This window comes from Azolla caroliniana, unplaced genomic scaffold (genome assembly GCF_043228905.1).
Source record: "Azolla caroliniana isolate FFs.n. ecotype wild unplaced genomic scaffold, voAzoCaro1.0.p SCAF_3, whole genome shotgun sequence".
NCBI classification, from domain to species: domain Eukaryota; kingdom Viridiplantae; phylum Streptophyta; class Polypodiopsida; order Salviniales; family Salviniaceae; genus Azolla; species Azolla caroliniana.
Genome location: NW_028230438.1, coordinates 24,366,862 through 24,391,708, shown reverse-complemented (window position 1 = coordinate 24,391,708; position 24,847 = coordinate 24,366,862). Strand labels below are relative to the sequence as shown.

The 24,847-nt window shown below is 36.3% G+C and overlaps 2 protein-coding genes across 2 annotated transcripts; one reads left to right on the top strand and one right to left on the bottom strand.

Moving 5' to 3' along the window:
- Nucleotides 1-3,507: 3,507 nt before the first annotated feature.
- LOC147866769 (3-oxoacyl-[acyl-carrier-protein] reductase 4-like) lies at nt 3,508-8,862 on the top strand. The gene is made up of 12 exons (XM_087317251.1): nt 3,508-3,657; nt 3,688-3,933; nt 6,173-6,315; nt 6,536-6,589; nt 7,159-7,239; nt 7,330-7,470; nt 7,554-7,586; nt 7,686-7,820; nt 7,976-8,069; nt 8,151-8,233; nt 8,361-8,415; nt 8,461-8,862. The coding sequence occupies exons 1-11, from the start codon at nt 3,513-3,515 to the stop codon at nt 8,391-8,393; spliced, it is 1,188 nt and encodes a 395-aa protein (XP_087173377.1). The 5' UTR covers nt 3,508-3,512; the 3' UTR covers nt 8,394-8,415; nt 8,461-8,862.
- Nucleotides 8,863-9,553: 691 nt separating this feature from the next.
- Nucleotides 9,554-23,023, bottom strand: LOC147866768 (DNA polymerase delta subunit 1). The gene is made up of 30 exons (XM_087317250.1): nt 22,610-23,023; nt 21,859-21,969; nt 21,670-21,776; nt 21,424-21,583; nt 20,553-20,748; nt 19,996-20,131; nt 19,751-19,888; nt 19,582-19,659; nt 19,297-19,388; nt 17,677-17,743; nt 17,519-17,590; nt 17,317-17,403; nt 15,243-15,362; nt 15,067-15,165; nt 14,354-14,461; nt 14,168-14,263; nt 14,033-14,098; nt 13,905-13,961; nt 13,325-13,412; nt 13,181-13,260; nt 12,988-13,101; nt 12,676-12,790; nt 11,998-12,170; nt 11,776-11,847; nt 11,584-11,658; nt 11,409-11,498; nt 10,546-10,706; nt 10,394-10,467; nt 10,221-10,308; nt 9,554-10,133 (listed from the first exon to the last, which is right to left on the bottom strand). Exons 1-30 carry the CDS (start codon nt 22,884-22,886, stop codon nt 10,046-10,048), a joined length of 3,285 nt encoding a protein of 1,094 aa, XP_087173376.1. The 5' UTR covers nt 22,887-23,023; the 3' UTR covers nt 9,554-10,045.
- Between the last annotated feature and the right edge of the window lie 1,824 nt (nt 23,024-24,847).

Genomic DNA, 24,847 nt, shown 5'->3' with positions numbered 1-24,847 from the left:
GAATGTGTTTCTTTTATTCGATGGAGTTGGAACATAGTAGGTATACATTTCTTTCATGCCCAATGGCTAGAATGGTTTGGAGCTGTATTATTTAGTGTGGATGTCTTTAACTGGAGTTACAAGAGACTATCTTCATTTAGTTGGGTTCTTGCATATGTCGAGAACAGTGAACGAATGCCTCATTTCCAAAATATTTTCGAGTTCTTGAAATATTAAGGGTTATGGTTCAATCGGAATATGCATAATGCCTTCACTTTTGATTCACAAGTTGGGGCGAGAAAAATATGTTGTAAAGTTAAAAGAACTTCTTTTGTGGCCATTGACAATGCTAGAGAAGTCATGAACTTTCAACTTTAAAGAGAGAGAACTTTGCAAGGTCCCATATCTACATATTTGACATTTGATTTGGTGTGTAGGATGGGATTGAATTCGTACTTGTAGTAATATTTAGATCCCTAGAAGGGTCCTATTATCTATATTTTGTTGTAAGTCAATCTTCGTGGTAGTGTTTTTTTCCATACATAGGTAGGTTAGGTTAGGTAGAGGAGACTAAGAAGTTGTAACAAGTGGATTTTACATAAAATTAATATAATTGTCTGTTTCCACACACACACACATTTAGCATCCGCAAAGAGGCCAATATTGATCTGTAGGACCTAAGTACAACGATTATCTTGATGTGTACTCCCTCCTAAGAAGGGATATTCCTACAAGTCTCAATGTAATAAGCAAGTGATACTCATCCTCTACTAGCCCTTCCTCACATGCCTTATATTTGGCTGATTTTGATTCTATGATGCAACTTCAATACCAAGGTTGCATGATCGAGTGCAAAGGTATGTTAGGGCTCTACGAAAGCTAATATTCATGTTGATGTAAGGTTGAATATGATCAATAAGCCTTATTGCCATATATAAAACCCAACATTTAAGATTGATGTTTGCAATATAATATTCTAAATTTGTCCTATTAGCATCTTTCCACTTATTCCTTGGTGGGTCCATTAATCTTTCCTCAGTAATTACATATTTCATAGCATCACTCGAAAGATCTAAGAGATCTTCCACATCCCATCTTTTGAACCATTTTTGGGTGTCAACTACCCAATTAGATGAGAGAATTCCGTTCTTATGATTCTTTTGAAGTTTACATCCAACATTCCAAGCAAAATGTGGTAATCTATGTTTTGGCATATTCTTGACTTTGTAATGTATCTATATACTCTTTGTAGCACCACTATCTCTATGGGTAGAATAGTTGTTTCCAAGAACATAACTTGATAGGAGGTGGTGGATTTAACTACTAATTGTCTCCTTAAAACCATCGCTTGAATCTTCTCAATCTCATTCCATGCATAAAGAGAGAGATAGTGTCTCCCCACACATCCACTCCATAAATCAAAACTTGTGTTACCGTGGCATTAAATAACATTAGTTTCACTTCCCATCCATAAATATCACTATGGTTGCATTTATGTTCCAACATATAATAACTTTTCCAACCAGCTTGAAGTCTAAACTCAAAGCATATGCTCAATTTATTTGTGGTAGGTACATCGATACCAAGATACTTGATGCTTTGTATAAATTGTACATGTTTTCCCTTATATGTAAACATGGCTATTGGTGAGTCTAGATGGTTCGCACTACACACATTTTTGTTTTATCCACATTTACAGTGAGTTCACTATTTTGAAAAAAATGTTTCTAATGCTCCGAGTAAATGTTGCATACCATCAACATCATATGAAAAGATAACCACATCATCTGCATATAAAAGCAATAAGATAACTTGTTGATAAGTTTTGGGGCATCCAATCCTTCTTCTCTTGCAACCCTGTTCACTGTTTTCTTCTAATTTATCAATGCATAAACCAAATAGGGTAGGTGATAATGGACATCCTTGCTTAACCCCCATGTTACTGAAAAAGAGAGTGAGAGAATGGAGGTAGCTTATTTGTAAGGTTGCCAAATGGAGGCTAGGAGGTCACAAGTTCAACCGTTACATTTGAGAGTGGCATCTAGTAAATTAAGAGTATATGTATAGAGTAATAAAGAGGTGAGAAATTGGGTCTCAAAGACAAGTAGTGTAACAACTTACCATTAGGGTAAGGTAATTATAATAAAAAAGAGAGGGATGAAACGAAATAAGAGCTATTAAACCAAAAGTTAAGCCAATTGCACTTTGTTGACCTATCATAACTAGTGCACATATTAGAAAGAAAGAAATATTAGTGTCTTTTAAGACCAAATTTGGCTCATGAGACAATTGATTACAACAAAATGGGAAGTGTACCCAATCATCTAAAGGAACAACATAAATAAAAGAGTTTTAGTATGGTACAAAAGATGTTATGATATAACATATTCTATAAAGAAAATGACTATGTATTAGGATTGGTTTTATTTCCATCCGAGTCTATCGAAAAGGAGTGGGAGGTCAAAGGGTTTCAACATCCCATGGACATGATGTAAAAGGTATTCCGACCATAGCTTTTAGGTACTGTAGCTCACGTTCCTTTATCTTCTTATTTGCTTCTACAGAACGAGTGACTTTGAGGGCTAATATTCGAGCCCAAACATTTCAGATGATCATTAGCTTTAAGTAGACTAGTATTTTTGCTAATGAGGTGATTGGTTCTTATGTTTATCAACCCTTGTAATATGTTCAATGTGATTGAGCCTTTGGATATACCAAGTAAAATAAGATTGGCTCGTTATTTGTTATAATAGATAATTGAGCCATTGTACATAAATGCTTTGAGCCAATGCTCATATTTGTACTTATGATAGATGGCACTGTAGTTGGTATGAAGCTTTTACAATTGAAGGTGTGAAGCTCTCTTGAATAATTCGATATTAGTTAACATGCAACAATTACAATGATGCTTCTAGTTTTACCTTTGCATTAGAAACGTCATTGCATAGCTCTCGTTATAGCTTTTCTAAACCTCATAAAACAAAGTCTCATAAAATAGCTATACTAAAAGAAAACTCCCACCTTACAAGGACTAAATTTCAGAAGATCTTGAGAGTAGGTGGATTTTGAAGAACAACAATTTCTTATATAATACAAAATGTTTCAAGAACCAGAAAAACCCAGGCTAAGGTTTTATAGCGCACAAACTTTGCAGATCGGACTTTTATTGCCGGTAGCAAACAACTACATAGTGCATATGCATCTCATGTAGTACGGAAAGATTCACTCTATACGAGTAAACTCGGGCCAAGCGAACGGGATTCACGTGGTGAGTTTTTCTTTTCGATGTCTTGCACCATCATCATCTCGGGCACATGGGGGGGTTAGATCGGAACCCGAATGAAGTCAAGTGTAAGGCGGGCACGAGAGAGGTCGAGCCGGGGTTTGTCCGAGTCTCTAATGGCCGGGTAGCCCAAGGAAGGAATGGAGCCATTCTCTCTCTTTTTGCATGATGCTTTTTCATATTATTTACATGGAAAAAGCTTCATCCTCTTCTCTCTCTCTCTCTCTGTGTCTTTCTCTGTCTCTCTCACATGAATGCCTGCTTACTTACTGCTCGCACCACCACCACCACCAAAGCCTTTCATGGTTTTCTAAGAAGTTGTTTTTCTTCTTCTTCTTCTTCTTCTTCTTCTTCTCTTCCAGCAGTACAAAAGGTCCCCCGCGTTCAATGCTGCTGCTCAACCACACTTTCTCCCTCTCGTCTCTTCTCTTCTCTTCCTTCTCTCGCGCACAAGCACCAGTCTCCTCCTCCTCCTCCTCCGTTTTCTTCATCGCCGTCATCTGACATGTCTCTCCTCGCTTCATCTCCCTCCGCTTCCTCCCTGCACACATCCTTCGCCAAGCTTCATCTTCTTCCTTCTCCTTATCCTGCATTTCCCTCTCGCTTCTCATCAACTCCATCCCATGTGAACTCGCGATGTCACTCTCTTAGACATCCTCACCGTGCTACGGGTAAGTCTTCCACTCTCTCCGTCTCTGTCTTTCTTCCTCAAAAATTGTACCAATTTGAGGCTTCTGCTTTTGCTTCAGGCTGATGTAAGAAAAACACTCACAATAAAAAACAAACAAAGGAATGGAAATTTTAGATCTATTCAAACACATTTGAGACAGCTTTTTTCTGAGAGTTCCCATGCAAACAGGAAAATATCTATTCTGAGATTAGATGGATCTCTCTTTTAGAACAAACCTTTGTTTTGATTATTTTCAGTGCCTTTTTAATCAAATGTTGGATTTTTCTTTCGAGCATAATAGTACAACTAGGATTATATTCATATTTTCTATTGTTTTGTCTTTTTCAAATGGAAGCCAATATGGTCATGATGATGACTCTTGCATGCATGCAAATGATGTTCAAAATGTGTTGTCACTTTCTAATGGAAACTAGTATGATTGTGATGATGAACCTTGCATGCCTACAAATTATGTTCCAAATGTGTTTTCGTTTTCAATGTCAATCGGTATGATCATGATGATGTTCCTTGCATGTAATACAAATAATGTCCAAAATATGTTGTAGCATTCTAATGGAAGGCAATATGATTTTAATGATGATCCCTGAATGTATGTGAATAAAATAGAAGTAAATATGGTTGTGATGATGTTCCTTGCATGCATACAAATTATGCTTAAAAAATGTTTATTGTTTTCAAATGGAAGTCAATTGTGGTGGGGATCCTTGCATAGATACAAATTATGTGTTTTCTTTGATTGGAGTAGAAGCCAATATGACTTTGATTATCCTTGAATGTATACATATTATCCTTGCATGGAGTGAATTATGGTCAAAATGAGTGGTCTCCGAATGGAGTGGTCATGATCGTGCTGATTATCCTTACATGTATACATATGATGCCAAACGTGGTGTGTGCTGGCTACATTTTCAACATATCCTGTATATGTACATGTAATACACATAATGATTTAGTGATTTTTAAAATGATCTTCTGTACACGCAATGGGGCATGATTATCATATAGAATTCTAAAGTGAAAACCATTGCAAAAAGGTACTGTAGCTTCATTTAAAAATGATCCAATCCTCAAAAATTAACGATTGCATGAGATTCAGTTTCCATTGTGAATTCTAGGAAAGCATTCACAATTCTGTTTGTAGATTGCCGCCTCATATGTATCAGATACATGTAAAATATAATCGCAATAGATGTTCCAAAAACGTCAACCTTTTCTAACTCGATGGATTAGTGCTAGGAAGACTAACTGCTCCGGAGAGTCAAACACATTTCATTTGCATACTGCAACGTTTGAACTTTTCAGAAATCGAGGAAATAGAAAGATATAATGTCTAAGTGTCTTTATTCTTGTTTACATGTTAACAAAAATTGAACAAAAATTGAACAAAAACTGAGCTTCTTCGAAAATGTGGGAAAAAAGAAAATGTCTTTCTACATGGATTTATTATTTTGAGATTTATTAATTTTATTTGGTAATTCTTGTAAAGTTTATTTTTCTTGCACCATGAACGGTGGAGCTATCTTGCACTTTAATTGGAAACATTTTGGAAAGCTTAAAAATACTCTTGATTATTTTTTCATATATGGAGAGTGCCTATAAACCATTATTGGGGCTTCAGGGAGATGACTAAATGTGCAATCATATATAATGAATCTATGCTTTTGTTAGTTGGACATTTCATTAATGATGTTCTTGTGATAATTTCAGGCAGAGTTTAATAGGGAGAAACAATGTTTCTGTTCATATCCACTTTTGATTTCTGGTATCATTCTTTATGTTTGAGACCAAATTTATCGGATAAGCCAAGTAGTATAATAATTTAAAAGGACAACTTCATCTCCTGCTGAATTGCTTTCAGTTTAATGTGCAATTGCTCATCAATGTGCATCATCGCAAATCTATTGGAATGTGTTAAAACATTAAGTTATCTTGTAGTATTAAAATTTGTTATTGTAAGTCTTTGCATGCAAAATTATTATCACATAAATTTCTATGTTAAAGAACTGCCTTTATTTCCAGCATAAGTCACATATTCTTAGAACTGCAGATACATTCTTTCAGAAACACGTCACTATTTACTTCTCATAGTCACCAATCTGTATATACATTCTTGCAGAAAGAAATATCACTAACATCAAATGAGTTCTTCCACAACACACGTCACCAACAAAACATGAATTCTTGCATACAAACATAACATAGACTTGGTCTCTTTGCAGTGGTTCGATCCATGGTTGCCACAACACAGGAGATTTCTGTTGAAACTGTAAAGGCTGTTGAGGCTCCTGTTGCTGTTGTAACAGGGGCATCCCGAGGCATTGGCAAAGCAATTGCTCTTGCTTTGGGAAGTGCTGGTTGCAAGGTCATATACATACATATTTATTTATTTATTAATGAGAGACACGTTAACCACTCTTAAGAGGCCTGGCCGATGAGACCAAACAAGAGATTACATTTGAAAATGCTTTCTCATTTAAATAATGACAAGTTAAAATAAAATGCTAAAGATGCCGAACTAACAGTTTACCTTAGGATATCTTTGGAAAATTCAGTCACCCTTATTATTATGATTTATACTTCAGGTATTGGTTAACTATGCTCGATCATCCAAGGAGGCAGAGGATGTGGCCAGGCAAGTAAGTGGATGCTTGCCAATTTGCTGTGATATGTTTATGCTGTAAATGGTAACATGCAAAACACAAAGGTACTATAACTTTAAATACAGGTGTGTTTCCCTAAATTTTAGAATAGGAATACAAACATGTAAGGGTGATTCTGCTTTTTTAATATTTGTACACTCTTATAAGAGAATGTGAGCAAAGACCTTGTCTTCTTCATTTGGCCTTCATGATGATGCGCATTATTTTATTATGATATAGAAAAGTTTCTGTTACATACACTTATTTTTTTGTGGACTAGATAATTAATTTGAGGTTACTGATGGATGATTACATCCTATTGGTGGTTGTGTATCATGAAATCTGTAATATGGGTATGTACTTTAATTACCTCTTAGATAACTTTGTATATTACCTGCATGTTATTATATGGTCGTTTTCTAAAATGAGTTGTCAATCAATAAAAAAGACCTAAGATATGTAAGGGCGAGTATCTCTATCCCTGAGGTAAATCTTACTATGATTTACAATGTTATATAGAATTGTCTTTCAATGCTTGTTTGTGTTTCCATTGGTCTTTGATATAGATTGAAAACTTAGGCGGGGCAGCACTTGTATGTGGTGGAGATGTTTCTAAAGAAGAGGATGTGGAGGCAATCATGAAATCAGTGAGTGGATACTATGGATGTGTATTCTCATTTTAACTCTTGCCTTGGTTTTATTATGTATATTTAATGCATTATTCATGTCCTCTGTAGGCTGTGGACAAATGGGGTGCAGTAGATGTCCTTGTGAACAATGCAGGAATCACCAGAGATACATTGATGATGAAAATGAAAAAATCGCAGTGGCAGGAAGTTATTGATTTGAACTTGACTGGAGTCTTCCTCTGCACACAGGTGGTTTCTTGGTCGATTCGTTGTAATACATTCAAGTTGAATGAATGTGAGAACTTAATATGTATATTTTGACTATATGGCAGCAAGCTGCAAAGCTAATGATGAAGAAGCGAAAGGTATGCCAGAGAATTTGGTTGTGCGACTTCTCTGACTTTATAACTCGTTCATTGTTTCCTCTTGACACTATGAAATTCCTACATGGTTCAAAATCTTAGGGAAGGATTATCAACATATCATCTGTGGTTGGGCTTACTGGTAACGTGGGTCAAGCTAATTATAGTGCTGCTAAAGCTGGTGTAATCGGCCTCACTAAAAGTGTAGCCCGTGAATATGCAGCTAGAAATATAACGGTAAGCATCATGTTGCATGTAATATTTATTAGCTAGTAGTGATGCAAATCGAACTAGCTGTCTACAAGTTTGCCTTGGGTTTGGGTTGTGATGGTCGTTTCTGTATTGCTTTTTTGTTAACTGTGACAAATGCCTTGGTGACCTTGTCTTTGCAGGCAAATGCTGTTGCCCCAGGCTTTATAGCATCTGATATGACATCAACTCTTAGTGCTGATATTGAGAAAAAGATTCTCCAAACTATACCACTAGGTATCTTTTTTGCCATATGCATCCATGCTTTAAGGAGAAACAGCAATTAATTTTGACATCATATTTGGTTTGAACTTTCAGGTAGATATGGTGAGCCAGAAGAAGTAGCTGGCTTAGTGAAGTTTTTAGCTTTAGATCCAGCAGCTGCCTATATAACTGGACAGGTCCTTTGCTCTTATTGATTATGGAGTCAACCAAAACTAATGAAACGTCTAGCATTTCTTTAATTTTCAGGTGGTTTGTTTCCCTTGTCAATATATATAATATTTACTATGGGCTTACTATTGACAGGTTTTCACGATTGACGGTGGCATGGTAATGTAAAAACAACACAAAGTGACGATGACTCGAAGATATAATTTCATGAGCATGGTTGAATGACTCGGATGACTCGAAGATATAATTTCATGAGCATGGTTGAAATGTTATATACAACATAATCTCCCCGACAGATTCAGAGGTTTTTGTCGTGTAGAAAATAGATTTCATTCGGACGTGGAACAGGCACAAAAGCATAAAGTTTATGTTATAAAGGTGGGATTGTTTAGTCTTTCATTTTCAATTAGCTGTATCACAATGGCAAGCAATAATTTATCAATAGGAAATAATTGGAAATTAGTCATTATTAAACAAGAACATTTTGGGTTGCCCATTGACTTGAGCCAAAAGTTTGGATTGATTTGACTTTCTTCTATTCATATGATTTTGCAATTGTGAGTAATTCTCGCATTGATTATAAATATTTGGATTGAGTAATTTAATCAAGAAGGTGTTTCCTTCAATATTTTTAGCATTGTACACTCATCTGATCCTTCCAATGCTTTATGAAATTCTAATATTTGGATCTTTACACCTCATCACCCTCAATCTTTACGCTCTTTTGTATTGTTTTGTCTCATGATCTTGAGACTTCAGCACGTTAGAGCAACCCCAATATTTTTAGCATTGTGCACTCATCTGATCCTTCCAATGCTTTATGAATTCTAATATTTGGATCTTTGCACCTCGTCACCCTCAATCTTTACGCTCTTTTGTATTGTTTTGTCTCATGATCTTGAGACCTCAGCACGTTAGAGCAACCCCAATATTTTTAGCATTGTACACTCATCTGATCCTTCCAATGCCTTATGAATTTCTAATATTTGGACCAACAATTGATATATAGACTTGACATATACCAGTAATGTCTGGATCAACGATCATTTGGTCTTGCAAAGGAGGTTAGAACCAAATACACATGAGCTTTATATGTTACACGTATTTACTGATTCCTTAGAACCTTTATTTGCTAATTTGTGTTATGAGCTGATGCCATGTATATGCAACCTATATAACCTACTCGAACTAGATATCGTTGGTAAACAATTTTGCTAGTTTGCACAGCCATGTATCTTGATCTACTTGAACTCTACATCTAGTCATATTTATACGCATCTTATAATAAACCCTGTTCAAAAGACATTTTTAGGGACAATGCATGTGAGTGGTACAATGTAATCATTAGCTTTCGACGTCTGGATCTTCACCGCTTAACGCCATGATTAACCAATGCGTAAGAGGTGTCCAGCAAATTCTCGGTATGCTGTCAGTACATACATGCTGAAATGTTAATTTTAATACATGTACAAGAATCTGATTGTTAATACATCTGATTGATGTTTAAGATTTCTTTTCTCTTTGTTTCTGCTGTGTGTTCAGAATCATCAGCACCAACCTCGGAAAATGTAGTGCCTTTTGGATTCTTAAGGCTCAAATAGGTGTTGAATGGTACATATGGTCACATCTTGACAAGTTCTGGGATATGCATGGATTTATGACGGATATCAGATGGATATCACTGATGTAGACTGATGGATAACACAGCCTTGGCAATGTCGTGGATAAAAATGTCCTTTAGGCCCAGCAACATTTGTCAGTACCTCACCATGAGATGATTAAGCAAAACCCCGAACGTAAAACAGTTTATGCATTGCTTCTTAGAAGTCCCAACGCTCTAGTTGGAGCTCAGCTTCAGACAAGTCTTTCTGTGCTTTCTTGCGCCTATAAAATATGGGGCAATCTCGGCTGCAATGTCAAGATAAGGGATTAATTTCAACAATCCCCATATAACATAACTTCATGGTTTAATGTGCTTTGGCATTGAAGCTTCACCTAGTGCACAACACATCTTGGTGCAATGATCCTTGACATCGTTGACATTGAGTCCATAACCTATTGAAGAGCTGTTCTAATTCTCGGACTGTGGAAGACAAATAAGCATTAGATTTTATTCTAAATGTAAGAAACCTATACATTATTTATTTAAAAACTTATGCAACACTGACCATTTGTTACAGTCTTCTGATAGAGTTCGGGTTCCCTGCCTTTACAGTGTTTGCATAATGTTTGACCCTCACCACTGTACCAAAATATGTACTCCATCAATTATGAAGGTTACACAAATGTTGCATTTTTAAACACAGGGACAAACACTGACCTGATTGGGGTTTTGCATCCAATACAGCTTAGCTGTTTCTTTGCGAACTTCATAATGCCACTGTTTGATGGAGTTGAGATAGAGACTGACCGTGTGTGACTTCCCTGAAGTAACTCCTTGCTTGCATTTTTGAGAATTGGATCAAATATACGTAGCAATGGCTGTAAGTTAAAAGGTTCAAAACTGTTTCACTGTGTTATATAAGAATATTCCTCAAAAAAGAAAACATCAAAAAGCAAAAAAATTTATCACAAGCCAACAACAGGTAACATTTGAAACAGGAGAGCATTATTCAATAAGTATTCGAGAAAAGAAACTGTAAATGATGGATAGACTTGGACACAAGTCGTTTCTCCTTGTCACGAATTAAGTTTCTTAAATCACGACTCCTTGACTGAACCATGACCCCAGTGAAGGGCAGACATCGAGAAAAGTTGTTTCTTATCAAAAAACTCGGGAGCAATTAATGTTTTCATTAAATCATGAATCCACTCATGAATGCCTCTAATTCAAAGGTATATAAGGTGATTTTGTTCTAATCATCCCTGAGTCCGTCGCTTAACACTAACATTTATAGCAACCTATTTACATCACTCTATATAATTATATAACATATATATAGTTTTGATGGCTCTGTAGGCTGCTTGCAATATAATTTTCTTGACGTGACAATCAAAATATAAGTATTTCTCAGCATTGTTCCTTCCTGGATCTCATAGTTGAGTGACGAGTCCAAGGGACATGCCTCTACTTTGTTCAACGCAAAAAAATGCAAAATGTCCCAAACAAGTAACAGTCACAAAATAATGTCACGCTAAAAGCAACCATCTTCCATAACTAAACAAAAAATGAAGTTAAAACACCTTGCTCAGCTGGTTTTCCAAATAATATTGTGCATCAATCGGCATGTTGTTCTCAAGAACATATATCGGATCTTCTGATTTCTCATAAGCCTGTAAGTTACAAATATAAAGATGGGAATATACAATGTCCAGATGAAGATGAGAGCAGTTCTCGAAATTTTGAAGGAAAACATACCTTGGCACCTTTTGCAGCTTTAATTATAACATATGGTACACGATCGCCTACTGAAGGAGCTGTTGCTGCATCTCTCTACACATGAAAAGTGAGCAGTCTCAGATAATGCAGGTTAAGGGACAAAACTATTCTCATATGATTGAACTTTCAATTTCTCTTAAAATTTTCTTTCAAACAATCCCAAATAATCACCTTGCGCATTCGTTCTGCAAGCTCCACATGTGCAGCTTTTACTGCATAATCATCTCCAGTTTTTGTGAGGCCCTGTTTTTATAAGGTTCATATTAGAACCTATTTTTTCTGCTTACATTTGATCAGTCACTATGGAATGGAGATACAATCACCAGGAGACCACGAAATTCTTTAGATTTGTATAATAGCAGAAGAATTATGTAATCCCATGACAAGAATCACCTTTGTAATGACCAGCAGAGAAAGGTCCATACGATTCATCAACAAGTCTGCTATTGTATTCTTTACATATTGAATTGCACCTTGAACATTCCTCTCAATGAGTATCTTGTTCAAGCATTCTGTGACCACATTTTTCACCAGCAAGCAATTGTCTCTTCGTACTGTTTCAATACCTGCAGATAGAAGCATGTTTTGTAAACAGTGGAGCCTGACAAATTTTATCCAAATGAAGTTTGTAAATAGGTCACATGGGGTTTTTCTACAATACTTGCTTCTACAATTTTACAAAGAAATTGGACATGCCTGCAACAAGTGATATAAGCATGGAAATTTTAGTTTACATCACCAGAATAACATACATACTCGTATTGACCAATGATACATTCAGATAATTTAGAGTAAGCATTTTCTTCTAAATTGTCCTACCAGATATGATTTGTTAAATCTAGATGCTCTATTTAACACACAGAAAGTAAAGACTTGATTGTCAGTTTCTGTGCAGCTAAACCATTGCTTGCATCGTTCTGCATAAATATGTTACAGTAGCACACAGTTTAATGATGACTAGATGTGATATAACCGTTTGAACTGTTATGCAATGTTTGAACAACATAGGACCAATGAATGACATCATTAAGAACAAAAACAAGCCACACTTCTAACCAGAAATCAGTATACCTTTGGTATCCATTTTGTCATAAGCCTCTGGTTTCGTCCAAAGGAGTCCAGCATATCTCTTCTTGCTAATAAGCAAATATGGAAAGTAAACTTTCTCAAATTCCAGCTTTATTGGCTGTAAAAGATCATTCAATAAAGAGTTTTGCTTAGAATTAAATGTAGTGTAGTATTTCTGACAGTATCAACTATGTAGGGACCATGGTGTATAGTTTTCCCTATATTATAATTAATTACTTGAAGACAGGCTTATGAAAAGAGCACCTTATGAGCAGCTGTGTATTGGAAACTATTTTTCAGTTAAATAAGTTATACCTTTGTGAAAGTTCCACTTATAAGATCTGCAGCTTCCTTTCCTAACTTCATAGCCTGGTCAACATCAGGAACACCAAACCGTACCATCACAGAATCTGTATCCCCATAAACCACCTACATTGGTAGCAGAATCTTTCACAAATTCTTCACAAGTTCTTGTTAAAATCATTCCACACAAATATAAATAGTTTACCTCAGCATCATACTGGTATCCATTTTTCAAATTAAAGCGATCTTCTACTAATTTCTTGGTGTGCTCAATCATTTGTCTACCTGAAACATAAACAACATCAGATATATGGCCTAATTCATTTCACAGGGATCAAACAAGACTTACCATAGCTTGTGACACTACTAGATATTTCAAGGCATGGGAGTTGTCCAATTGTTGCACCTGTAAATCCATAAACAGAATTTGCACTGACCTGCAACACAACCAAACATCAATGTTGAATGTTTGATGCACAGTTCAAGGTATTTTGTCAATGCTACTACTCTCATGCTCTCTTGCTCAGAAATACTACACAAAGATCAGATTCTCAAAAAACTTTACAATCTGTTTTAGCAATTAGCTCTGTAAGTATTTTGCTGAGAGTACTCCAGATTCCTTGCTCAAAGATGCTACAAAATTACCAAATTTCTCAAAATCCTTTAAACCCTTTACAAGATGTTTAAACAATTAGCTCCATCGGTATTTTGCTGAGACTGCTGCCATGGTCTCTTTGAGGTGTACCAAAATTCTCAAAAACCTTTACGAGCTGATTTAGCAATTAGTTCCTTTCAAGGGAAAAAAAACTACTCACTTCATTATACAACTACACTATGATCACCTATCCAAATGGACAAGACAAACACCAGTTGTGCGTTGTGTATATTCTGTTCGGTATTCCTCTATACATAAAACACCTTTAAAGCACCTTTAAAGCCAGCTGACGACCATCGAGCACAGCTTTTTCCAAAGGATCTGTGGCTTCCTGGAAAGAAGGCAAACATGAAGTGACATCCTGTCCAAAAACACTAAATAAAAATGGTAAAATCATCAAACCTTTAAGTCTGCCTTAGCCCTTTTGCGAGCTGCCAATAACTCTTCAAGAATCTCCGGCAATATTCCCTGAAAATGGTTTATGTCAATGCAAACAAATATCATAACATTGAAGCAATTTTCATCCATGAGGAGCACCTTCTCTAGAGCAGGCTTAACAAACATTTCCCCCGATGGTGTCTTTGAAATATGCTCTGGTGCAAGGTTTAATTTTCCCAAATCTTCTGGTCGAATCTGGTTTTAACTAGATTATCTTAGAAATACAATTCATAAACACACCAAAGACAAGGAAGGAGTTGCAATGGCAGTAAACAGAAATCTTACCAATGTACAATAGCAGAGATTGTAGGCCATCATTATGGATGGGTACAACGAGGCAAAATCAAGAGTTGCAATTGGTTTCTCATAAAATCCTGACTTGGCTTCTAATACCTATTATAGAAAATGATAATTTACAGCCATTAACTTGCAGAGTTAGATTAGAGTAACAAATGAAAAAGTCATAATGAATTTAAATTTGATCAAAATAGCAATTCAAATATTCCGGCATCACATTTTTAAGGAATATATCAGTAAAATCTCATAACATGCAGTAATTTCTGGGGGCACAATTTCTCTGGTATGAGCCCAATAAGTTACTGTATGTCATATTGAATTTTGTGATGTATATTCCTCAACATTCTTTAAAGTGTATAATTCATACATTAATACTCTAAACCATGGCCCAATTAGGTAAACATCTACATTTAGCAGAGAACCTAATGATTTTCTTGATGCTATCCAATTGCACGAACATCAAAATTTGAAATTCTATTATAGAAAATAATAGGACCCCTATACATGCACATCTGCATATATTCATTTCATACTCATAAAAGAATAAGAAGAAAAATTAGCATCAATTTGAAATCTCAATCAGTACAATGATAGAACAACTGAAAGGCGGATAACAAAATACAGGAAATGAAATATGCATTAACATCTCTAAATGGAAAAGGCATGCCAGAAAGAGAGATAGATAATGGCATCTTACTTACCGTTGCACCTTCAAATGTTTCATGACCAGATGCCTGCCCTTTTACATTGGGAAGAAGAAGATTTTTCTGCTTAGATTTCCTGAGTATTTGGGATAACACCTGCATGGTTCAGAATATAGGTCACGTGCTTCTTCCGTAGAACCCAAAACAAAAACATTGAAGTTTATTACAAATACCTTTATACTTTGCCCACGCGCAAGAAGAAAGGAAATAGGAACACCTGTCACGCGTGCCATCTCAATGTAATTATATATGAACATTAGTTTATCTAACAGTCTCTGGGGCAAATACGCATCCTGCATAAAAAAAGTAATTATTGGTACTACACATACAATTGCTCAATGCAGGAAATCTAAAAGAAAAGTCATTTGACATATAAAATTGATATGCAAAATCAAGGATATGAAAATAAACTAGCAGAAGACTGGCCTGGAGATCAGCCTGTAAACCCTAACACGAGATTACATATGTGTTGTCTCGTCTTTGAGAGCAACAAAATCAAAATAAAATAAATATTACTGAGTAAGTATAAAAGTAAATAAGATGAAAAGATATATTGACATCTTTTAAGAGGCCACAATGGCCTATAAGACCAAACAAGAGATTACATCTTAAGTGTTGTCTCGTCTTTGAGAACAACAAATCAAAATAGAATAAATATTACTGAGTAAATATAAAAGTAATAAGATGAAAAGAGACTAAAGAATCTGGTTTTTCAGCACATGCAAGTTAGATATATTATAACTTTTGTCTTCTGAAGATCTCTAGCATAGGTTGATCGAGAAGGGAGATAATGGTCTTTATCTATCGATGACAAGGGTGCTGAGGTCATGGTCCATGGGCCCATGGCGTACAGCACGATAAATTGCAACTACCCAATCTATTGTAACCCCTTTCTAATGTCCTCCTCGGAAGCCCATTTATGTAACCCTTGATTGACTTGGAACATTAGTAGGAGTGATGGGGCTAAAAAAAAGTTGTGATTGTTCTTTGTGAATGAGCTTGTGTGGTTGTACTATTGTCCTTCATCAACTTTTCCTTACGTCTCTTGAGTTCTAGTGGGAAAAGTCCTAGTGGGCCAAAGCCTTGTTTAAAGAAGCAATGGTATCTCTCCCTCTTATTTCATAAAAGACACTGCAATGACAAACTTAGTGTTCTTCGGATTCCACTCCTTGATGACACAATTGGCAAATTCATTCTTCTTAAGGTATTCGTGTATATCTGCCTACCTCAATCTCTAACTGATGTGATGAAGTTTGCAACACATAGGAGAGATGTATGTCCATATATGGTGGTCTGATGATGAATCCATCCTCCAATGTGCGTTAAACATGTGTCTTGTAGTGGGCAATCTTCGTACCAACTAATATTTTGGGGCTGATCCATATTATCTTGTTTTCCAAGTTAATAATATCAGTTCAGATCACTCTATTCTTTTCCACTTTGGTCATGTTTAGATAGGGACAGTCCAAGCTATATTGGAACAAGGGTAGTGGATTTATGCATATGCCATGTGACTCAAACCATTGCTGCATTTCAGCATACTAACAATGAATGTTTCCATTTTCAGCAAGTTGTCTTGATGACATAAGTGCCAAACTTGAGTACCTTCGTTTAGGAAGCACCCAAAGACGTTGGATACAGGTCTCAATGATTATTGGGTCTGCTCCCATCTCTCCCCAAATTATATCATGGGCACTGATGCTTTGCTCCTTATCATGTGGGCAATCATTGGCACGTTTTTACTCCATAGAGACGAGTCCCAATGATTTGCCTTGCTAAGATTCAGTCCCCACGTTTTTACTCCATCGAGACGAGTTGGTGTATCAAATAAAAACAACTTAGTTCTTGGCTCTTGAACCTGCAAATGTGCACATTTAGATGTCTTTGTAGTCCCTCCAGAGAGTCAGAAATCAACACAATATCATCAGCATATAGTATTTGTATAGATATACCCACTAGGCATGCTCCCAAACCCCCCCCCCCCCCCCCCCCCCGATCTCTCTATGAAAGAGAGACTAAAGAGAGTGGGTGATACATATAGAGAGAGAGAGAAACAGAGACAGACAGACAGAGCGAGAGAGATGAAGGTACATTTGTAAACACAAAAAGCAAATGAGAACACCAAATGTTTAACCCATCATGGATAAAAAATCATGCAACCACATTAAGAATCAACAAAATATTAACAAACACATACAATGTCAAAAGCTGTGTCCATCTTTACAGTGTTGACGATAACATGTTTACCTTCAAACAATAGACAGCCAACCTTCTTCTAGTTTCTGGATTCCCATTTTGAAGATCAGAAATTATGGAGTGATGAACATCCTCTTTCTGTACCATCAAAGAAATTTACTTTCAATCAGAAAGAAGCATCACAAGAGTCCTATTTGGTTAACACCTGAGCAGATATATATAGCAGAGCATCATTAGTGCACAAGTGCAGCACCTGTTCTCCTAGAAAGTGAGCAGAAACCGAGTTTAATGAATAGGAACTTAGTTTGTAATCCCGTTGCATAACCTATACAGTCATATTTTATTTGGAGTATTAGTTAACAATTGCAGAAAGTGATCAAGTCTGGATTCCCACAAAACTCTCAGAAGTACCTGAAGAAGGTCAAACTGCACACGTCCTTCAATTGTTATCTCTTTGCTCTCTCTGGTACCATACTGCCTAAAACCAATAAGGGCTTGCTTAAAAGAATATCCAAAAATACTTCATTTGTTTCAGCATATCGAAACTTAACGATTGTAAGGACTTTACATAGGTTGGAATAAGTACATGTCAAGAGTTCCACAGCATTGCAACACCATAGTTTCAGTAGATGGTTCAGGGGGTCTCTTATTAGCCAAATGCCCATGTGGCTATAGCTAGCAACCCAATAATTCGGAGAGATCCTAGAAATGCTACCCTATTTTTTGAAAGGGACATGTTATAAAGACCATCTTTGGAGTTAGTCTTATCTCATAAAAGTGGCATGTTATGTAGTTTATGTGGCAAATGCATTGATGCATGTTATCTGCAGCCTGTTGAGTTTTGCACCAGCAGCTGCATGCTAAACAGTCATCATTCCATTAGCAACCAACATCACAGTTGGACAATCTACAGTTGCCAAGCCACGAGCTGCCATTGTCAGAAGTCCTTGAATATGGAGACGCTTTACACTAAAGTTAAATTCATGGTTTTACAGCCAGTTTTGCTATTTCGACATTGGTAAGATTGTTACAAGCCAAACTACTTGTAACATGCACCATGCCTTCTGAAAGAAGATTGAGGATGATGACAAGATTGTAGATCACACTGAACCTCTAATTCTCCCTATTGAACAGGAAAAATACTAGAATATCAAGTTAAAAGAATGTGATGATCCAGAATGCCTTAAGCTTTAGTTAAATGGCATGATTATCTTGATGAGGGTTATACTTGCAAAGGTGTTTTCCTCTGTACATACATTACTCTGATTCCATTTTCAGGGAAGAAAATTTCCTTAATAGGTGTTTCCTTAATAGACGCTGGGATTTGTAATAGATGACTAAGACTGGTTTAAGGATGTTCACACCACATTACTTAACGGTCCAATAACAGTCGGAAGGGCCTATGATTGGGTGGTAGATCTCATCTACTTTTCCAGTATTTTATGCATAGGCATAAAAAGGCTGCACTCCTATTTAATTACAGAATCCTGAAATATGCTGCATTTAAGGTCTATGCAACATGAAACCTAAGGATGGTGCCAAAACAACATTTTATGGGATGCATACATCCAGGTAAGCTACTGTCAAAACATTCGTACATTAAATGTTCATCACCATTGTAATCAATCTACATGCAAACTTCATTACATTATGTGCATACAAGAAAGGCCCTTTCCCAAATGGCAAAATAAATGTTGGATAAACAAATTTCAAATAATTAATATGGCATTGGCATATGTTTGTGATGCAAAAAGATACCCTAAGACAATCATTTGCATGGCAGCTTTCTTTTGTCAAAGAATCCTAGCAATTCTTGTATTTATCATGAGTATATGTGTCAATGTTATTACTCAAAAGAAGACTACATGGTACAATTGCAATCTTTAAAAAATAATTGCATTCATACTAAGTTACAGAATTGCTGAGAAGCACAAATGAACTGCATGCCAAATTGCACATATCATTTTGCAGAAACACATGTCTCGGTAAATACCTATGCAGATGAGAAAATTTGAGCCAGGTTTACTATACCTTGAAGAAAATGATGTGTCCTTGATCCGAACCCGACTATTTCTGATTCGACCTAAGATAGGAAATTCCACAATCTTTAAAGTCTCAGCTCTCTGAAATTTTGAAAAAGAGAAGTTATGATTATTTTCCAGCAAATAAAGAACATTTTGTGTAAAAAATCTGCTAATTTTACAAGGTTTTCCTTGAATCATGAATATTAATAAACTTGGAGCCTGGAGGAAGAGTGCCTTCCTCTAGTAGTGATATTCAAATCAATGACAGGAAAGTAGAAAGCCAAATAAGCACCTCAATCAGGTATGGCAAGTCAAATTTGCAAATGTTGTAACCAATGATAATATCTGGATCTACTTCCCGAACAAGATCCTACATGACTTCATTGCATCAATCAAGGGTGTCTTAAACCAGTAACAAATTACCAAATTTTAATTATAAACTCTAGAATCAAAGACCATACCCTCCATGCTAGTAACACTTCCCTTTCTGACTCAAATGACATTACATCCACACCTACAATTGGTGAGCATGAATTTAAGGTCATTACATTTCGAACTTTTGGCCGGTCTTCCCCTTGAATAGTTACTAGATTAGCAATCTGCGAACATAGATACAGCAGAGTTAATAAACAATAAATTCATAAAAAGAGCAGCATTCAATATTTTTTCAATGAACACTCTCTTATGGAAATCAAATTTAGAGCACCTGAATAACAGGATCATGTTCTGGCTCAGGAAAATGGCCCTTCCTGCCTGCGCACTCAATGTCAAAACTCAAAATACGAAATGGAGCCATTTTTGAATATTGTCCCACAGGACTATGACTTATCAGATTGTTGTATCTATATTCTGTTAAGGAGGTTCTTTACAAATTCCATGCAAATAAAATCAAGTAGTGTTTCAAAACACAACCTCAGCATTAACTGCACTCTTCTAAGCTGAATATTGTAGACTGGAAAAGTTGAAATCAATTCCACGAGACCTTAATGTTGAAATACAGCTATAGCCTATCAATGGAACTGATCAATAGCACAGATATCAATCTCTTTATTAAGTTTACAAGAAATTAATGATAGACATATATTGAATTATCTACGCAGAGTCCTGCTGCCTAACTGGCAAAACAAGGGGCCAACCTGAGCCAGGGCGCAAGAGCTCACATGTACAACCTAGACATGTTTTAATTCCTCCTGTTCACAGACTAATCCTACAGAAATAAAGAGAGAACTGGGATGCAATAGATGTCACGACAAGCAAGGATACAGCAAATCAACTTCAAGCTGACAGTGAGACAATTTTCTTTCTGTGTCATAGTACATTCCAGCCTTCAATTCAATCCAGTTTCCACCAACGATATCACAGTCTATCATAAATCTCAATGCGAACAAAACATTGCTTTCATAAGTAACAAAACACTTTTGGCCTAAACCATCGATTGATAAGCCCCTCTCCAAGATACCTGTGGAAAAACATGACTTTAGATTAGAGCCTATTTTATGATAAAAATCTAGCAGCCTGTAGACCTTGTGAATCGCATTGATGGGAAACACACCAAATACTTCAAATATAAGCTCCTTGACTGAGAAATTGGTTCCAGGCACATAGCAGGTCAAAATCAAGGTCAATTTATTAATTCCTAATAGAATTAGAGAAGAAAACTCAGAGATGCAAAAGCACATGTAGAAGATTGGACTATTTCAGCCACATCAAGAAAGAAAACTTCATAAGATCTTTTGAAGCCAAGTAAGAGCCCCTTATTCCACTTGTTTAAATTTTCTGGTTTACACCTATAGTTGACCTGCATCAGCGAGTTTTTCCACTTCACATTGGATATAGAGCACTCATGTCACATTTGTGTAATATTGACCAATAATGTATTACTATCGAAACAGATCATGTGTGCATTGCATGTGTATGCCTAAGCCTATAAAGGCGTATGTGTCAGTGTGCATATACAGTTACCAATCTATATACACAGTAAAATTTTATTTTTCAATTGCAATTATGCTAGACGCTTAATCTATGGGATACAAGAAAAATGGTAAGTACAAGCACGTGGTCTTAGCATTGTAACCATCAGATCTCAGCAATAGGAGAAATAAAAATATGTGAATTAGCATATCAAGTTACTGACCTCTACAAGTAGCTACCATTGTTGGAAGAGCTACAGTTATTTTGAAGAAAGGGCGTGATTTTTGGAGCTGGAAGTACATCAGACTTCTCTTATGAACTATTTCCACATTAGTTATAAAAACTGGAGACTTGCTGCTTCTACTGGATTCCCTCATCTTTGCCTAACAGATAGTATGATAACGTGTAAGGTTGTTTTGTCGACACCATTATACATCCTGAGACCAGAAAATACATGTTTAATACTAACCTCTAGCACATGTCTAAATTTAGGAATATCATCTGGGCCCATGCCATCCAAACAGCTTATATAAAAGTAAGGCTGAAAGCCATGGATATGACAGCAGACGCTGTGACCTGCAAACAAAATATGATTCAAATTATAACGAAAATATATGCATGAAAATGATTACAGTGCTAGCAGTGACAGTGAGCTTACCTTCCCCAGTGACGCCAAACATTCTTAATATTGCCACTGGACCAGATCTCTGAGGAGTTAGCTTCTTATTACTTTCTCCAATAATGTAGTCAATATCAAGCTGTTGAAAAACTGGATAAGCAAGCAGCACAAGGAGGAAAGAGTTTTTCAGGAAAATATACTTTATTGAGAGACTTAAATGACATTTCTTGGTTATTTAACCCAAACTCCTTAGCAAATATAACGATTTATAGGGAACATCCAAAATCCTGTGCATAGTAACTGATAGAAAGGAGGAATTAGCAAGTTCTAGGCCATCCACATGGGTGGATAAGATGTCCATGTACCTTACTATTGAGAAAAGGCACATTTTAAACTGAACTACAATCTGACTCCTCATAGATCATGAACAACAAATGCATAAAATGCCTCGTACAATATAACAGATAGAGAGGGAGGCACAACGATCATGATAATTTCAACCTAAACACCTGCCAAAATGATATAGTATCCAAGCTACCAAAAAATAGTTAGAACGAGAGAATTTCTCAGCAGTTGACTATCATGAAGAACAATAAAGATTGACTTGAATGACACATCTATAAGTAATCTTATTTCCCAACAACAATGGCCTTGGTGAGCTTGGTGAGCTTTTAAGCTATGATTATCATACAGCATGGTCAAAATCAACCTCAAAACTTATAAATGTGAGCTTCAGACATGTTCGTTTCTATAAAAAAGAAGAATCTTGAAACTGAATCCAAAGACATACCAATATTGTGTTTTTGCACGTCTTGCCCAAGAGAAGGACGCCTCCACTTAGAGAGACGAGATGTGAGACCCTCTATGCCAGATTCTCGTAGCTCTTCATCTCGCAACAGAAGCTCTTCCATGAACACATCAACATCCCCTTCTTCTTCCTCTTCTTCTCCTCCAGCAATGATGCTCGTAGGCTTAGATGGCACAGGAGGAGACTGAAGATTTCCATGCACACGTTTGGAAGGAGGGACAGAGCTGGAAAGCGGTGTGGTCTTTCGCTTCGACTCCATGGCTCCCTCTCTTTCTTCCCTAGGATTCTTCTAAATCTTGTTCCTTTTCAGCTGCTTCTTCGATTCTCCAGCTTCAGCTGTTCTTTCTTATTCGGCTCCAGCTACGCTTCTTCTGTTTCGTCTTCAGCGATTTCTTCTAGACCTTTTTCTTATTCGTAATTACACCTTTTCTGATTCTTCTTCTTCTGCTGCTGCTGCTGTTGCTGCCTTCTGTGAGCAATGGATCCGTTCTACTTCTACGCTCCTTTTTCTCCTTCCCTGCTGTTTCTACTCTCTGCTAGCGATGGGTCCTTCTTCTTCTAATGTTTCCCGCCAACAAAAATAAATAAAGAAAAATCCTCTGGAGAGGCAGAATGTTTCTCTGAGCTTTTAGAATTTCCAAGAATACCCTCTCCTCTCCTCTGTGTGTGTAATTCAAAGAAACAATGAGAACTTAGATGACCAATACAAGGCCATTTACAGTTGGTTCTTGCAACCTTCATGCGGGTCTGAAACAGATATACGAATGAAAATGCACGAGTTTCGCCAGGACATTCGGTCAGATCGATGGATGAAGCGAGAGCAGGATCAGAACGAGCTTTCTCTATCATTTTGCATTGTCCACTACTATCATCTTGCCCCTACCTTGGATTCCCATTTAGATTCGAATTAACTATGTATAGGTTTTAATAGTTCCCCTATTGTCTCCAGCTTGGACTTGGTGAAGTTGAATATCTCGACGTCAACGTGTAAGGTTTGTCTCTTTGGTATGGCTTTCTTCTATGCTAGTCTGTGCAAGTTGAAACGTCTCTAACATCTCTATCACCAAAGAAGGACAAAATTATCCAAATTTTGCATGAATTAACAACTAATTGGAATGAATGAGAATTATGTTGGGGTTTAGGAAGGAAAGCAAGTGAACTTTAAGTGTTTTCACTCATCTATTCCAAGTATTCAGCCAACCTTTATTGAGCATCAGTGAAAGGATTGTTTGTTGTACATCATATAAGTGGGTACATTTTCAATGCATTGCAATCTAAGTTGAAAGGAGGTTGCACAAATACTAATTAACACTTGACAGTTGCATTTATGCATTGCCTCACATCAAATCTCATTGCAACCAAAAAACCTCAAATTGTTGGCTATACATTTATCATTGGGTAGCCTTTATTAATTGGAAAAACGAAGAATCTGAATCTAGGCTTCTTGTTGGGTAATAAGACATCATGTTCTAGAAAATGATGATTTCAATATATTAAAATCTCGTTTTATTAAAAACACAAACTTATTTTGCCACCTTGAAAGTATTACATCAAAACATGGTCTTAATCATTGATTGTATTCATTGCCATTGGTGGTAAAGCTTTTGTTTTGCAGTATTAACATCATCATCATCATGGGATGTAGATTAAAATTATCCTTCATTTGCATTAAGAACAATCCTAATGACTAATTGAAGTAGATAACTTGTAGCTTCAACGATAAATCAATTCCAAATATGATCAAACTATGTCAATCGAAATCAATGAAAAGAGTCCAGAAAGCATATTCAACCACCAACCATAGCATATACATTTATGCAAACTTAAAATTAATGAGCCCAAAGCAATAACACTTTCAAAAGAGAGTTGACCACATTTGGGAATGTCTTCTAAGAATAAATAAATTCTGCTTCCATCTTTTCAATAGCAGCAATGCAACCAAAATCCAAACCACATACATACATGTATGTATGTATATACATCCAACAAATCAAGCATATGAAATAGGATCCAACATCAACTTGCTCGCACTACAATCAAAGACAAGTATAAAATGAACTAAACTCTTGGCATGTGCCATCATAAAGGAAATGAGTGTAATTTAATTGAATTTAATATATTGACTACATCAAACTCTTGAAAGCAATGATCAAAACAAAACAAAATGGCCATTTTTCATGAGAATTTGGAGAAGTGAGAGGTTCACAATATATGCAAGGG

Coding starts and splice junctions, on each gene's coding strand:
- LOC147866769 (XM_087317251.1), top strand. CDS start 3,513: ATGAATGCCTGCTTACTTACTGCTCGCACCACCACCACCACCAAAGCC. Junction 3,934..6,172: donor ACATCCTCACCGTGCTACGG/GTAAGTCTTCCA, acceptor GTCTCTTTGCAG/TGGTTCGATCCATGGTTGCC. Junction 6,590..7,158: donor CAGAGGATGTGGCCAGGCAA/GTAAGTGGATGC, acceptor TCTTTGATATAG/ATTGAAAACTTAGGCGGGGC.
- LOC147866768 (XM_087317250.1), bottom strand. CDS start 22,886: ATGGAGTCGAAGCGAAAGACCACACCGCTTTCCAGCTCTGTCCCTCCT. Junction 12,791..12,987: donor TAAGTGGAACTTTCACAAAG/GTATAACTTATT, acceptor GATCTTTTACAG/CCAATAAAGCTGGAATTTGA. Junction 11,499..11,583: donor AAGCTGCAAAAGGTGCCAAG/GTATGTTTTCCT, acceptor TGTAACTTACAG/GCTTATGAGAAATCAGAAGA.